Consider the following 15,024-nt stretch of genomic DNA (forward strand, 5'->3'; position numbering starts at 1 on the left):
GTCTGAGTTGGAGGAAGAGGCTGTGTGGGGTGTGTGTGTGTGTTTTCCTTTGCAAACAGCCAGTTACATTTTCCAGTCCTGTTGAAATTGCTCTGCAAACAGAGGACCCAATTCCTGCCCTCTCAGATGGTGGTATAAATGAACATAAGAGGCTGGTCGCTGAATCAGGCCAAAGACTCATCTAGTCCGGCATCCTGTTCCCACAGTGGCCAACCAGATGCCTCTGGCAAGCTCACAAAGAAACAGGTTGAGTGACTTGAGAAACGTTGGGACTCACACTGTTTATCAACCAGGCAGAAAATGATAGCTGGCCAGTACCCTGATGTGATGGACACATCTGACAGACTGCAATGCAAGTCTTACACCCGCAGTAGTCTTGCTATGTGGCTTTACGCAGGTCACTGTATATTTTAGCATCAGTTCCTCATCGGGGGATGGGGAACCCAAGTAGCCATCACCGACCTCACAGGGCTAGTTGTGAGGGCAAACACACATAGGGAATGTAAAAATTAAAGGACCATTGAACTAAGAGTCGGGTTTTTCCATTCAGTTATCCCTGCTTATTAAATATTCTCTCAATCCATACCAAAGTCCAAATTCTGCTACCTGCAGACCCACATTTCTGTAAATGGAATAAATTTATGCTAGTGTATCAAGGCTTTGCTGTACATTTTCCTTCTGTTTCTGTGCTAGAGAAAAGCGTAGACAAATTATAAACTAAGAACAGTGACATCTAGTGACAGAACATAGTATTAGCCCTGATGAGAGGGTTTGTTTTTTAAGGTCACAGAGCAAAAAAGGAACATCCAAACAGGCTTTTCCTTTCACATTTACAGACAAAAGGATCCTTCATACTTGCGGATTGACTATCACCAAAGATCTTTTCCATGCATGATGCTCAGTCAACTGCACTTTGCATACAGTGGAACCTTAGATTGTGAATGTGATCCATGCGGGAGGCACGTTCGCAACCCACAGTGCCACATCTGCGCATGTGCGGGTTGCGATTTGGTGCTTCTGTGCGAGTGCCGAAACCTGGAAGTAACCCATTCTGGTACTTCCGGGTTCAGCGCAGTGTGCAACCCGAAATCACGTAACCTGAAGCGTCTGTAACTCAAGGTACCACTGTATTTGGATTTGTACCATGCAAATTCAGATTAGGAGTTAAGAGTTCTCTTGTCTTCGCTTTATGAAACGGTCTCCGTTTCCCCTATCCATTAAGCATGCTCCATTCTTTCCTGTCACAACAGCATCTCCCAACCTGGTGCCCTCCAGATGTTTTGCACCAGAACTCCCCCCAGCCCCAGCCAGGGGCAATAGTTTCCTCAGTACCAACCCCAAATTTAGTAACCCTGAACATTACTTTCCACAAGAGCAAGTGAGCAGTAATTGGTCAGATCAAATAAAACACTCAGCTGTGTTTTATTAGACTTAAGATCTCATTTGGCATTGGCGGAAAACGTTAGCACTTTATTGATTTATGGAGAGCACCTTCTGTTTCAAAGTGGCACATCAGAAGAGGAGGAGGGGAATTTGGAGGATAATGATGGGCTGATGAGTCTTAAGAAGGAAAGCAAAAGCTGTTAAAAGAGAATAATCCTCTGTTGCTTAGATGCCTCTCCAAAAGTCCGGTTCAAGTCACGAGTCCTGTTTGAAATTGCCTTCTAATTTCCTTAGAAGGGGAACGGAAGAGAATGCAAATTAAAAGGGAGACTTTCTGCATGCAAAGTATGGGCTCTGTGATTGAGCTGTGTGGGTTACCCAATAGCCTTTAAGAACGTAAGGGGATCCCTGCGGTATCAGGCCAATGGCCTGTCTAGTCCAGCATCCTGTTCACACAATGGCGAACCCAATACTCCAGTGGGAAGCTTGCAAGTGGGACCTGAGTGCAACAGCCAATCTCCCCACCCGAATTTCCCAGGAACTGGCATTCAGAGGCAGACCTCCTCAGATAGTGAAGGGAGAGCATAGACACCATGGCTAGTAACCATTGATTCCCTTATCCTCTGAGAACCCATCTAACCCTCTTTTCAAGCAGTGCAAGGTATGGCCTTCATTGCCTCCTTTGGGAGCAAGTTCCATAGTTGAGCTATGCTCTGTGTGATGAAGTTCCCCCCCTTCTCTATGCTCCGAATCTTCCAACATTCAGCTTCATTGGATGTCCCAATAAGATGTTAAGGTAGAGGCTCCCCCCCTCCCGAAAGTAGGAAGAAGCAACACATCTATGGCCCAGAGCAAAAGATCCAGGACTCAAGCTCCTTGGGCCGCCCCACCTAACAAGCTCATCTCTGCAATCATAAGGGTCAGGTGCTTGTTCATTTGAGGAGTGATGCTGAGATCCTCAGGCACCCAGTGGGTGCATTAGATAATATTCTGGAAGCCGGATAAAATGGCTTGTGTTGCAATCACAACCCCCTGTTGAATGGATCACAGAAAGGCTCTGCTTTAGAAATCTTGCTTTAGCTTTTTTGCTTTCTTGGTGATGCCTGTTTGTCCTCCGCACACAGAATTACTGAGGGTTCTTGTGCTGTTTCCTGAAGTGCACAGTTTTATCCAGCTAGGGACGGCATGCGGATGTTTAGACCACGGAGGAAGTCAGCTTGCTGGTTTCTGAGCTCTGTATACAGTGGAGAGCCTTCCAAAATAACAGACTGTAGTCTTAAGTGCCAGGAAAATTGCAAGAAGCCAAGCCCAGTCTAAGCAAATAATTGGTGATGTGGGCTGCTGCTGCTCCTTCTTTTTCCCCTACCAATTTTGCATTTAACTCAGAAAGTTGGAAGGTTGTTTTTGTTAACTTTGGGAGAGCTGAAATCTTCTGCCAGGGTTGAAGCAAAAAAGCATGCCCACTAGCAGCAGGCAGCGAGCTGATAGCAAGTTGGTTTATTTTTAGGTGGCATTGTTGTTGTGTGTGTGTGTGTGTGTGTGTGTGATTTTCCTTTGGTGAGGTTCCTCCTGGTCTTTTGGTGGGGAGCATTTGCACACTGCTGAGTCACTGGAAGGGATTGCATCCAGTTTTCGCACAACTGCATTGAAAGAAGCAACCAGACTAATGGAAAGCATTATTAAACCGCCTTCTCGGCTTGCAGCAAACTACCGTATTTTTCGCTCTATAACACGCACCAGACCATAACACGCACATAGTTTTTAGAGGAGGAAAACAAGAAAAAAAATATTCTAAACAAAATAGTGGATATATGATTTTTGTGGTTCATGCTGTGGCCACAGACATGTGATCTGACAGTGAGTTTGGAGTAGCCCAATGCAAAAATCCTAAGGATCCATGTGGATCCATGCTTTGTAACCACGGGGGAGGGAAGGAAGGGGAACCATGGATCCTCTGCTCACGACTGCCGCAGATCCCCTCCGCCACCTGCAGGCATTCGCTCCATAACACGCACAGACATTTCTCCTTACTTTCTAGGAGGAAAAAAGTGAGTGTTATGGTGCAAAAAATATGGTAATTCTGTTTCCAGTGTGGTTGGGGCTTGGGGAAAGTAATTGAACCTGGGCTTGAACGTCCTGTTGGACTGACTTTGCACACCTGCTTCTGGCTCCTGGACTACCGTTTCAGCCCTTGCTGACTCCCTTTTGCACGCTCAGTTTTTGTGTGCTTTTGGGTAGGTGTGCCAGCACAGCAAGCTGCTGAGCTGAGCAACTCTGGAGCTCACCCCTGTGGTCAAAAGCTTCTCCCCAGAGAGTTACACTCCTGGTCACTTGGTAAATTTGTTTCAGATGACAATGGCGGCTCCATCCTCTCTCTACTTTCCGGTCTCTCTTTTCTATCTGCCCAGCAGGGAGGCTCTTCCTAATGTTATAATTACCTGCAAACATTGTGGTTCGTTGAGGTGGAGCTTGCAGGAGCCAGGGAGGGGGGGGGGCAGGCGTTTATTTTATTTCAAGTCAGCTTGGAAGCCGGAGTCTGTTGCAGTCATGCCATCACCCTGAAAGCGGGGCTTAAATTACAGGCTTGACTGTGGCTCCCCCCCCCCACCCCTTTTTTTCTTTCAGAATTTGTGCCAAGTTGCAATTTACTTAATGAAATCCTGCTCTTTGGTTCGGCGGGGATATCTTTTGCAGATGTTGACTCAACTCAGCCCTTCCCCAAGCTGGTGCCCTCCTGATGTTTCAGACCACGACTCCCATCAGCCCCCGCTGCCAGCACTGCCGTGATGTTGAGGCGGTTGATGGGAATCACAGCCCAAAACATCTGGAGGGTGCCAGCTTAGAGATGGGCTGATTTAATCCCATGTTTGTGTGTGTGTGTGTGTGTGTGTGTGTGTGTGTGCGTGCTTGCTCCCTCCCCCCCCCTTTGCTCTGTTTTTTTAAAATGTGAACCGTGCAGTTTTGTTTCCGGCTTTGTTTTGTTCCTAACAGTGTTGCGATGGCCGCCACCAACTCTGTCGGTTTGCGGGGGGAGAAAGTGGCTGTCACGTCCTGCCTAGCTTCTCTTCTCTTGCTCCCCCCCCCAAAAAAATTTTTTTTTATAGGACCTCTTAAGGAAATAAACCTTATGGAGAAGAACTTTGAGTCACAGATCTTTATGTACCCTGCTGATTTGTAATGGCCAAACAGATCCTCTCACACACACCCTTTCTGATTTTCCTCTGCCTCTGGTGTCGGTTTTGGTGAGGGAGGGGGTTGTTTTACTTAGGCCTTCGGCTCACCCCTCTTCCTCTGCCAAAGGCTGCACTGAGGTCATAGGATCACAGGCCTGCAAAAGCCCTCATCCAAAATAGCACCGCATTGTTGTTGTTGTTGTTGTTGTTGTTGTTCCTTTTTAAAATTTCCTTAATCGCCATTACAGTGGTACCTCTGGTTAAGAACTTAATTCATTCTAGAGGTTCGTTCTTAACCTGAAACTATTCTTATCCTGAAGCACCACTTAGGTAATGGGGCCTCCCGCTGCTGCCGCGCGATTTCTGTTCTCATCCTGAAGCAAAGTTCTTAACCCAAGGTACTATTTCTGGGTTAGCAGAGTCTGTAACCTGAAGCGACTAACCCGAGGCACCACTGTACTAACAACCCCAAAGTGTGGTAGCATTGTACCGTATGCAAAGCAAGCAAGCAAGCAATGAAAACAATAAGAGAAAGAAATGACTGCACGCTGATTCAAATCAAGACACCCCTCTTTCCTGAGATGACTTGGATGGCGAATGTTGAGCATCCAAGTCCGAAGCGTAGGAAATAAAATCCCACCAGCAGTTTTTGAAATGAGCCAGGCGCCAAGTGCATTTTGCTACTAACACAGATCCAGTTATGACTTCGTGGAGCTTTCTGGGCACCAGGTTGGCAACCACAGTTAAAAAACCTCTGCCTTAGTCTATACCATTTCCACTTCCACTGTGTGTGTGTTTCTCCTTCTTGCATACTGGGACAAGAGAATTGCTGTAAGAGCAAGTTACACTCAAACAATGTGGCTCAGAAAATGGAATCATAGAATTGTAGCTTTGGAAAGGGATCCCAGGGGTCATTTAGTCCAACCACCTGGCAAATAGGCCTTCCGTTGTGTGGCGATTGTAACCGAGATTTGAGCTGCCATTTGGCACCAAGCTTATATACCTGAGTTTCTAACATTGTTCACCAGATGACATAAAAGCAGCCTGGATACTTCATCTCTCTGGAGATGTGCAGTTTATGTATTACTTTTTCCGCAGTAACCAAAGTCTTGTACCACAGATGTAGATCTTTCAAGACTACGGGGCTATTGAAATTCTAGCTGCCGCTCACATCCATGTCACAAGCTCTTTAGAGCAACAAGCTTTCATGTTGTCTGTCTACATTTTCAGTAATGATGGTTGTGCCAGTTTTTTGGACAATTTCAGGTACTCCAGCTTCATCCCGGCAGTGGGGTGGCTTGGCTCCCTGTTTGCTGGGTTGCCTGTTGAGGTGCTTTGTCTGTTACGGGGGCAGGGAACTTCTGTCAGCCTGAGGGCCACACTCCCTTGCAGGCAAGCTTCTGGGGGCCGCATGCGAGTAGCAGTGGGCAGGGCCAGAGGCCAAAAGTCGGCCAAGCAGAAGATGGGATTTTTGTAACAGTGGGCTGTTTTCCAGGGTGAGCCGGTGTAGTATAAAGCCTAAGAGCAGGGGTAGGCAACCTAAGACCCATGGGCTGGATGCGGCCCAGTCGCCTTCTCAATCTGGCCCACGGACGGTCTGGGAATCGGCGTATTTTTACATGAGTAGAATGTGTCCTTTTATTTAAAATGCATCTCTGGGTTATTTGTGGGGCCTGCCTGGTGTTTTTACATGAGTAGAATGTGCCCTTTTATTTAAAATGCATCTCTGGGTTATTTGTGGGGCATAGGAATTCGTTCATATATTTTTTCCCAAAATATAGTCCAGCCCACTGCATGGTCTGAGGGACAGTGGACTGGCCCATGGCTGAAAAAGGTTGCCGACCCCTGCCTAAAGCTTGCATCCTCCGGAGACATCCTTAGCCAAAAGGGGATTTGATCCCAGGCTCTGTCTTCCCTCATCCTCTTCTAAGCTCTCAAGGCCAGCCTGATGCCTCCCAGATGTTTTGGGCTATAGCTCCCAAAAAGGCTGGGACTTATGGGAGTTGTAGTTTAAACCATCTGAGGGGGCGCCAGGTGGTCACAGGCCATTTTGGCATTCCTAGTAAAACCTCACGCCTCTCTTCAAGGCTTCTTCCCCTTCCCCTGTTTTTAACTGTGTGCTTTCCATCAGAAAACGCAAAAGGGGGGGAACGTCTGTAGAGTTTGGGGTTTCTTTGTTGTGGGTAACAAGCTGTGAATGTTCTCTGCTAGGTCGCATTATTATCAGAAGCACAGGGCAAACGATGCCCACTGCCTCAGCCAGTGCAGGAAGTGGTGAGACTTGCCAGGAATGTAACTTGCACCCTCAAGATTAATTAATAACCAGCGCTGGCTCTGGGCCACGCTCCAAGGATCAGGGAGAGATAAAGCCAGCAAAAGGGGGCAGGCAGGGGAATGCTTTTCTAAGAAGGGCATTTAAAAAGGAGCTGGTGAGTTCTGTCTTTTAGAAATGAAATAGCACGGCAGTGCTTAGTTTTTGCAGAACCGCTGCATGTTATTTTGCACTTAGGCGCTGAAGCCGGAGGATAAAACATTTGCACAGATCCCTTGTGTCGGGGACACCCACCCACCCTCCTGTGGCTAAGGGGTCCTCCGCAATCAGCCGAGGCTCACAGTTTAATCCAGCCTTCGCCAACATAATACCACTTGGATGTCTCGGACTACAACTCCCATCAGCCCCCAGGGGCCAATGCGGCTCTGTTCCCATCGGTTCCCGTGCCATACAGCTGGCTGGGGATGATGGAAGTTGTAGTCTGGAGGGCACCAGGTTGGTGAAGGCTGCTCTAGTCACATGTTGCTTGTCTTTCTACTGTCAGAACACTGGTCTGTTGGTGGAAGCACCAATGATCTTAAAGGGAATAGTGATGCGAAGCCTTGCAAACCCTCAGCGTTGCCAAACCATCCTATAACCACTCTTCTGAAACTAGGGGTGTGTGGACAGCCCTACCCTCGGGAGATTTGCTTTCTGGCTTCCCTATAATCCCTGAGTTTCCCCCCGCCCCACAAGAGGTACCTCTAAAGTCCTTTTGACTTTTTTTCTTTTGGCAAAATTTGGGGGGCAGCTCTTGCGGAAACCACGATTTGCCGTGGGCCCTCTCTGTGTGTGTCCTCCGCCCATGCACTCAACCTCAAGGAGCAACATAAAGAGGCGGGGAGAGGTCTTTCGAGGGAGGGGTGTGGGGAGTAAAGCGAGCTGACGGCTGACTTAACTCCGAAGGTATGTCTCTGAAGAGTTGGCTTGTACAAACAAGCAGTTTGGGGCTGTGAAAGCGCTGCTCCAACAATGCCCCCCCCCAACCTGTCACGGATCGCCTGTCTTGGGACCCGCCAATCTCGCCTCCTGCATAATAATGAAATAAGGAGGGAGGGAAAGCTTTTGAGGGGGGAGGGAGGGAGGGAGCTGGCGGAGTTGGTTGCAGGCCATGCCTCTTGCAAGTTTTCCACCACCAGATAAGTCCCTTGCTCTCCATTGGAGCTCTTAATGTAATGGGATAGTTCTGGAGGCAGGGTTTAGCTCTGTTTTATAGTGATGCATTCCAGCTGAAACTTGTAAGGCTGAGGTATTTTAAGTATACTGGCTTGATGAAAATGATTCGAAGTAGTGTTGGGGCAGGATGCGGGGGGGGGGCAGCGGAGGTTGACGGCTACATTTTCTGGCTTTAAAGTACCATTTTCTGCAGGGGGAATTTTACTTCTTCCTTACTCAGCTACTTCTTACTGAGGATATTCGTCGTGGGCTGAGCCTTATGAATGAGAAAATATGCAGCATGGTCTCTGGAGCAAAAGAAGGGTCACGGAATAAATTTCGAAGTGGTTGGATGCAGGGATTGGATGCCCTGCACAGTCCCTTGATTCGCCTTACGGCGAGCAAAATCAGAATACATTGTGCAAAAGTTTTGTAGTTTAAAGAAACGCAGAATAGATCAGGGAAAGGCAAAGCATTCAGATTTGCTCCATCTGAGTAATATGTGTGTGGGACTCAGTCATTCCCAGAATCCCACTTACCTTTCCCCAGAATTAGAGTTGTCTAAATGCAGGGTAAAATCAAATAAAGAAGCAAGGATTGTGCGTGGTGTCAATTAAAAGGGGAGTCAGACAGTAAGAAGTCCAATTTGGAGGAGACCTCTGAGAGCTGCTCTACTATTTTTAAAAACAGTAAGAACATAAGAAGAGCCTTGCTGGATTTAGACCAAGGCTGAACTAGTCCAGCACCCTGTTCTCACGGTGGCCAGCCAGATAGCTGTGGGAAACCCGCAAGCAGAACCTGAACACAGGAACACCCTCTGCCCCTGTGGTTTCCAGCAACAGGTATTCAGAAACATTACTATCCCTGGTGCAGAGCATATAGCCATCGTGGCTGGTAGCCATTGATAGCCTCCTCCTCAATGAATTTGTCCAAACTTCCTTTAAAGGTAAAGGGACCCCTGACCATTGGGTCCAGTCATGGCCGACTCTGGGGTTGCGGTGCTCATCTCGCTTTATTGGCCGAGGGAGCCGGCGTACATCTTCCGGGTCATGTGGCCAGCATGACTAAGCTGCTTCTGGCGAACCAGAGCAGCGCACGGAAACGCCGTTTACCTTCCTGCCGGAGCGGTACCTATTTATCTGCTTGCACTTTGATTTTGGTGTGCTTTCGAACTTCTAGGTTGGCAGGAGCAGGGACCAAGCAATGGGAGCTCACCCCGTTGCGGGGTTTCGAACCACCGACCTTCTCATCGGCAAGTCCTTGGCTCTGTGGTTTAACCCACAGCACCACCCGTGTCCCTAAACTTCCTTTAATGCCATCTATATTGGTGGGTTAGGTTGAGAGCAGGTGTCCGGCCCGAGACCAGCCAGTGAGCTTCATGGCAGAGTGCAGATATAAAATCTGGTCCTAGTAGAGTGCTGTAGCAACTACACAACACTGGGAAGTCATGTCCTTCATCCCAGATCTTCATGTCCATGTTATTCCAGGCAGGTTACAAGCAGCCCTTATATCCTGCACGGTTTTCAGGGATGAAAAGACTGCCGTTTGTCAAAGTGGAGAGAAGCCCCTTTTTTGCCAATGGGCTCAGCATTTATTATCAGGTGACTCTGAATGACATCCTTTTCCCCCCACAAGGAAGTTGCCCGTGGAATTTTTTGCAAGGACCACAAAGCCACTTGTTGCTTTCTGAGCCCAAGCAAACCGGTTGGAGGCAGGTGGCTGAGTTCCAGGGGTCTGGCTGGAAGCCCTAAGTTACGTGACATCCATGTCTCTTCCGCCGCCCCCACCCCATCCCTCCAGTCAATGTTATTTCCCTTGAATGGGTTTCAGAGTTCAACAGGAACTGCATCTTCCTCCACAAGGTTGGGCAATTAAGCTGCCTTCAGGTTTTCGAATCCTTCCCCTCAGAGCGGAGGCTAAGTGCTGGGTCTCAAAGGGACACCTCCTTTGGAAAACTGGAAAATCTGAGGTGCTTTTGTTTTCATTCCTCCTAGAAAGAATACATTTTTATTACCTCTAGATTCCACAATTATATCTATCAACGCATGCACACTGAGAGACGTATATATATGCACATATACAGGTGAGCAGCCTGATCTAGATGGGGGTTGCACTCCCCCCAAAAACATTGGCTTTGCCATCTTGAGGTGTTTATTGATACAGCAACGGAATTAGTAACTCAAGTGACCTCTGTGGCTCAACGTGGCTTTTATCAGCTGATCTGCAAGCTGTCATCTTACCTGCATGGTGATACCTTGGCTCCTATTCCCCATGTTCTGATAACGTCCCGTTTAGACTGTTGCATTATTCATGGAGCAGCCTTTAAGAAAGGTCCGGAGACTGCAAGGGGTCCAGAGCAGGGATGTGAGATTAAGTGGGTCGACCTTATAGCACCTGTGCTTTGCCAGCTCTGCTCTCTCCCCATCACCACCTCTGTCTGTTTCCAGCTCATCATTTTAAAGTGCTGGCTTTATCTCATTTAAAGCCTGTGGTTCTCAAATGCTTGGTTCCCTAAGCCCACCCCCAGTGTCTGCCGCTGTATCCTATAAAGAGCATTATCCACAATAGTGGTCTGCACGACTCACTAAGGAAAATAACAACACAATAACATTCAAAATAGCAGCAGTGAATTGCACATTTATTCAAAATCCAGTTAAAACTATTTAATTGAATTAATCCAACAACATTGATGAACTTGGTCCAGTGAAGGCAGCTTTTAGAAGTCTTGGTAGCCATTTACACCCCCAGTGCCCCCCCCTCAGTACTCCACCCCTCAGGGAGCAGTACCCCCCCACTTGGAGAACCACTGCTGTTGGTAACTTGGGAACAGGCCAAAGTCACTTTCTGCCATAATTAGGCTACCCAAACCTTTCGGTGCCCCCACCAAATGAAGCCAGCTGGGCAGCCGTCAGCAGTGGCACCCCAGTTGGAATAGCCTGTGCAGGGAGGTTCTCCTGGGGCCAACTTTTCATCTTTTTGTTCACCCTTTCTGGTCACCCGGGTCTTTTAAATCAATTACGTCACCCAAGCCTCTGTCTTTTAAATGCATTTAATTTTGGGAGTTGCTACCAGGCCTGCTTTGTTGTGTTTCTGCAGTTCCCCACCCCCATGAAATCATTTTCCATCTTTCTTTGTGTTCCATTTGTTTGTTGTTGTTTCACTTGTTTATCATAAACTGTCCAAATAAATCCCACGTCAAAGGGATCACAGCTCAGGGCAAACTGATCTACCAAACGATCGGGAAATTATTAACACAAGCAAATGAGCCAAAAAAGAAAAGCTGTTTTCATGTATGCACTTTAAAAAAAAAAAAGAACATTTCCCCCCCTGTGACTGCTACTCTTGAGAATCCCCAAGGGCTTGGTTGATTGACAAAACATGAAACCATTTTCTTGCACCAGCCGGATTATTAAGCCTGTTGCATTGTCTGGCTGAGAGGTGGGGAAAGCACCATTATCTCCACCCGCCTCCCTTCCCTTTCTCCCCCTTTAAAATTGTAGAGTTACAACTCTCAAGTTAAAACTCTCTTTTAACAAAGCTGCACAGTTCCAGAGATTGTTCTCCAGGCAAGCGGGGTCTATATTTCCCCTGCCAGTGAAATTTGAGAATGAAAGGGGAAGGTGGGGGCAGCGTGGAGTGGGGCGGGGCAGGGGCACTAGGCCCCTGTTTTTGAAATCCGGTGAGTCAATGGAATCTCTCAAGCAAAATGATGGCATCAGCCTGTGTGCGAGTTAATCGGACTTGAAGGTATGAAGGCAGAGGGGTCAGGAGGCCGCCGTCTCGTGATAGATTGTCAGGGAGCTGAATACCAGCTCCTTGCCAGGTCCGTAGCTCCGCCCTGAACCGAGAATCCTGGCCTGGTGCTGCACAGCCACAGTGGTGAAGCCAAGTCTGGCCAGAGCTGGAGAGACCAGTCCCCACACGCAGGAGCAGGCAGAGAATCATTGTTTGCCTTCTGATTCTCTGTTTGCTTACCAATCGAAGCCTGGCATTTGCTAAGTGGCTGAGCCCCATTTGGCCAGGGAAATGGTGTACAGGCAGGGGAGACGCTTTCAGAAAGGAAGGGGCTCCCATCTCTTTGACAGAGTTCCTTGGAGTAGGAGGGAAAGCGTTTTGGAGAGTTCTGGGAAAATGTTTCCATAGGAATCCTCCAAAACATTTGGGTTGGAATATTTATCAGACTCCAGGGTTATCTGTGGCATTCTTTCTGAACTGCAGAATAGAAGGCAACATCCAGCTCTTTTGGTCAGGGAAGAAAATGAGGGGGATTGTGGATTTTCACTGAACTTTGGCGGCAGTGGGTGAGAATCTTTGAGACTCGAGAGGAGTCATGGTGGCTTGAACTTGCCTTGGCCCTTCCACTGCCCTCTGGCAGACTCTCCGTCCAGCCCGGTGCCATCCAGATGTTTTGGAATCTGCCTCACATCAGACTTGGTCAGCGCTTGACAGCTATCCTGGCTGGGGCTGGTGGGAGGCAGATTCCAAAACATCTGGAAGGTACCAAGGACCTTGGATCAATCTTTGCCAGCCTTGTGCCCACCAGGTTGGATGCCTGAAGACTCTTGGGATTAGCTGTGATTCCTGCATTGCAGGGGGTTGGCTGGATGATCCTTTGGAACCCTTCCAACACCGGCATTCTTTGAAGAACAACAACAACAAAAGGATCCCATTTACGAACTGGGTTACCCGGGGCTGTGGGGCACAGAGCCTGGGAGTCTGTGTACGTACAGTAACAGCCCTGGAACAGTATAGGTGCTCTCCCACACTCCAGAGCAAGCATGGGGAGCAAAGAATGAATCAAAGAAGAGTCGTAGAGTTAGAAGGGACCTCAAGGGCCATCTAGTCCAACCCTCTGCAATGCAGGGACCTTTTTGCCCAACGTTGAGCTCGAACCCCTGACCCTAAGATTAAGTTCCGACTGAGCTGTCTTGGGGCTATGAAGATGTGTGCAATATTGACCACCGCAGTGGCTAGCCGTGTAAAACCTCTGGATTGTGCTGGACTTCCACCCACACCTGGTTAATGGAGCCAGGTCTCCTGTCCTCCAAGCTTTCGCTGCTGACTAGAGTAAGCTTCTTGTGGCATCTGCAAGCTTGCAGACTCTTGGGCACAGAGAAACATGGGAAGCTGCCTTTTACTGAGTCCATCTAGTTCAGCATTGTCTACACTGGCAGAAGCTCTCTGGGGTTCCCAGGCAAGGGATATTTCTCAGTCCTAGCTGGAGATGCTGTGACTTATCTGCGTGGCAGGCAGATGCCCTGGCTCTTCCTGAGCTAGGAATGGCGATGTTTGGCATAGGGGGTGTGGAGTGGGGGTGGGCAGCCTTAAGCCTCCTTAACAGAGTCGGGGAAATAAATCCTCTGAGCACTTGAGAGGCAGGAGATGCTGGGCGTGTGCAGAACTTGAGTGTGGTTCAGCTGTGGCAGCAGAAAAGAGCCGAGCGAAAGGCGGGGCGGCCAGGGAATTGACGCAGATAGGGTGCTTGCAGGAGGACTTTCTGTTTATTTTACGGTCATCCTTGGAATCCCCCGAATGGTTTTTTTTGGAAAAGAGCCTGCTGAGCTCTCCAGATTACATGTTTTGAAAGCAGCTTCACCTTTCCAGGGCCCCTTTCAAGGATGTCGATTCCTGGGCTGCGCAGTTTTGCAAGTGGGGCAACGGGAGGCAACCCTTGGGTTATCGCTCTGCCTCTGTTTCCTGGGGCCATGGAATAGGGGCAGGGAAAGGAACCGGGGGGGGGAAGGAGGGGGGATTTTCCCGACGCTCCTTTCTAAGCCCTAAATCTTTGATTGTCACTAACGCAGCCCTGTTGAAAGTCCAGTTGAACTGGTTTGCAAATCGCACACACAAAATCCCATTTGGGATAAGCTGCATTTGGGTGACGGAGGTCCACTTCTGACGCCAGTTGGACACGCAGCATGAGGTTTGCTGCTTTGGAAACTAACCTGCCCTTTCTGTGTCTCCTCTTCTCCTTAGATGCCAGCATGTCCCCTGACGCAATTAAGCAAAGCCATTGGTGCAACGTCGCCTACTGGGAGCACCGGACGCGCGTCGGGCGCCTCTACACCGTGTACGAACAGTCCGTCAGTATCTTCTATGACCTACCTCAAGGAAACGGCTTCTGCCTGGGACAGCTGCAGCTGGAGAACAGGAACGAGACTGTCCGCCGGACTCGAAGTAAGATTGGATATGGGATTTTGCTCAGCAAGGAGCAGGACGGCGTGTGGGCCTACAACCGCAGCGAGCACCCCATCTTCATCAACTCCCCAACACTGGACATTCCCAACTGCCGGACTCTGATTGTGCGCAAAGTGATGCCTGGCTACTCGATCAAGGTCTTCGACTACGAGAAGTCTTGCCTCTTGCAGCACGCCACAGACTTGGGGTACCCAGACGGGCCTTTTGACCCTAACAGTGTCCGGATCAGCTTTGCAAAAGGCTGGGGCCCTTCCTACTCCAGACAGTTCATCACCTCCTGCCCCTGCTGGCTGGAGATTTTGCTCAACAACCACAGATAGCCGCTCCAGCCTTGGAGGAGGAGGAGGAGAGCCGAGCGGGACACGAGACTTATCCCCAAATATCATCTACCTAGATTTAATATAAAGTTTTATATATTATATGAAAATATATATTATACTTGTAATTATGGAGTCATTTTTACAATGTAATTATTTATGTATGGTGCAATGTGTATATGGACAAAAAAAGGAAAATGCACTTTGGCTTAGAGGTCTTTCAATACAGTTGTGTTTGTTTTTAAGGAGGAAAAAAATTATACAGCAAAAATTGGAAGTAGCGCCATGTTTGGGCTGTATAGTTTTTTATATTAAAAAAAATAATAGTAATACCCAGGAAGAAAAAAAAAAGCTAATACCGGACACTCGTTGATAATAAAGTATTTGCATTATAGGTTTTGCCCCCCTGCCCCAAAGTGTCTAATTTTTAAAACTAAAGGAAGAATATGTAAGGAGACGTACTTCTAGGATATGAACAAAAAGGGAT

The 15,024-nt window shown here is 48.3% G+C and overlaps 1 protein-coding gene across 1 annotated transcript in view; it reads left to right on the forward strand.

The window, feature by feature from the left end:
• Nucleotides 1–14,818, forward strand: part of SMAD6 (SMAD family member 6) — a 57,804-nt gene extending 42,986 nt beyond the window's left edge. Inside the window, exon 4 of the mRNA XM_082198612.1 lies at nt 13,999–14,818. Within this exon, the coding sequence (XP_082054738.1) occupies nt 13,999–14,540 (542 nt within the window). The 3' untranslated portion in view covers nt 14,541–14,818. The remainder of the gene's footprint in view (nt 1–13,998) is intronic.
• The last annotated feature ends 206 nt before the right edge of the window (nt 14,819–15,024 follow it).

The sequence above is a fragment of the Podarcis vaucheri genome (genome assembly GCF_965113315.1).
Source record: "Podarcis vaucheri genome assembly, chromosome: 14".
Lineage (NCBI taxonomy): Eukaryota > Metazoa > Chordata > Lepidosauria > Squamata > Lacertidae > Podarcis > Podarcis vaucheri.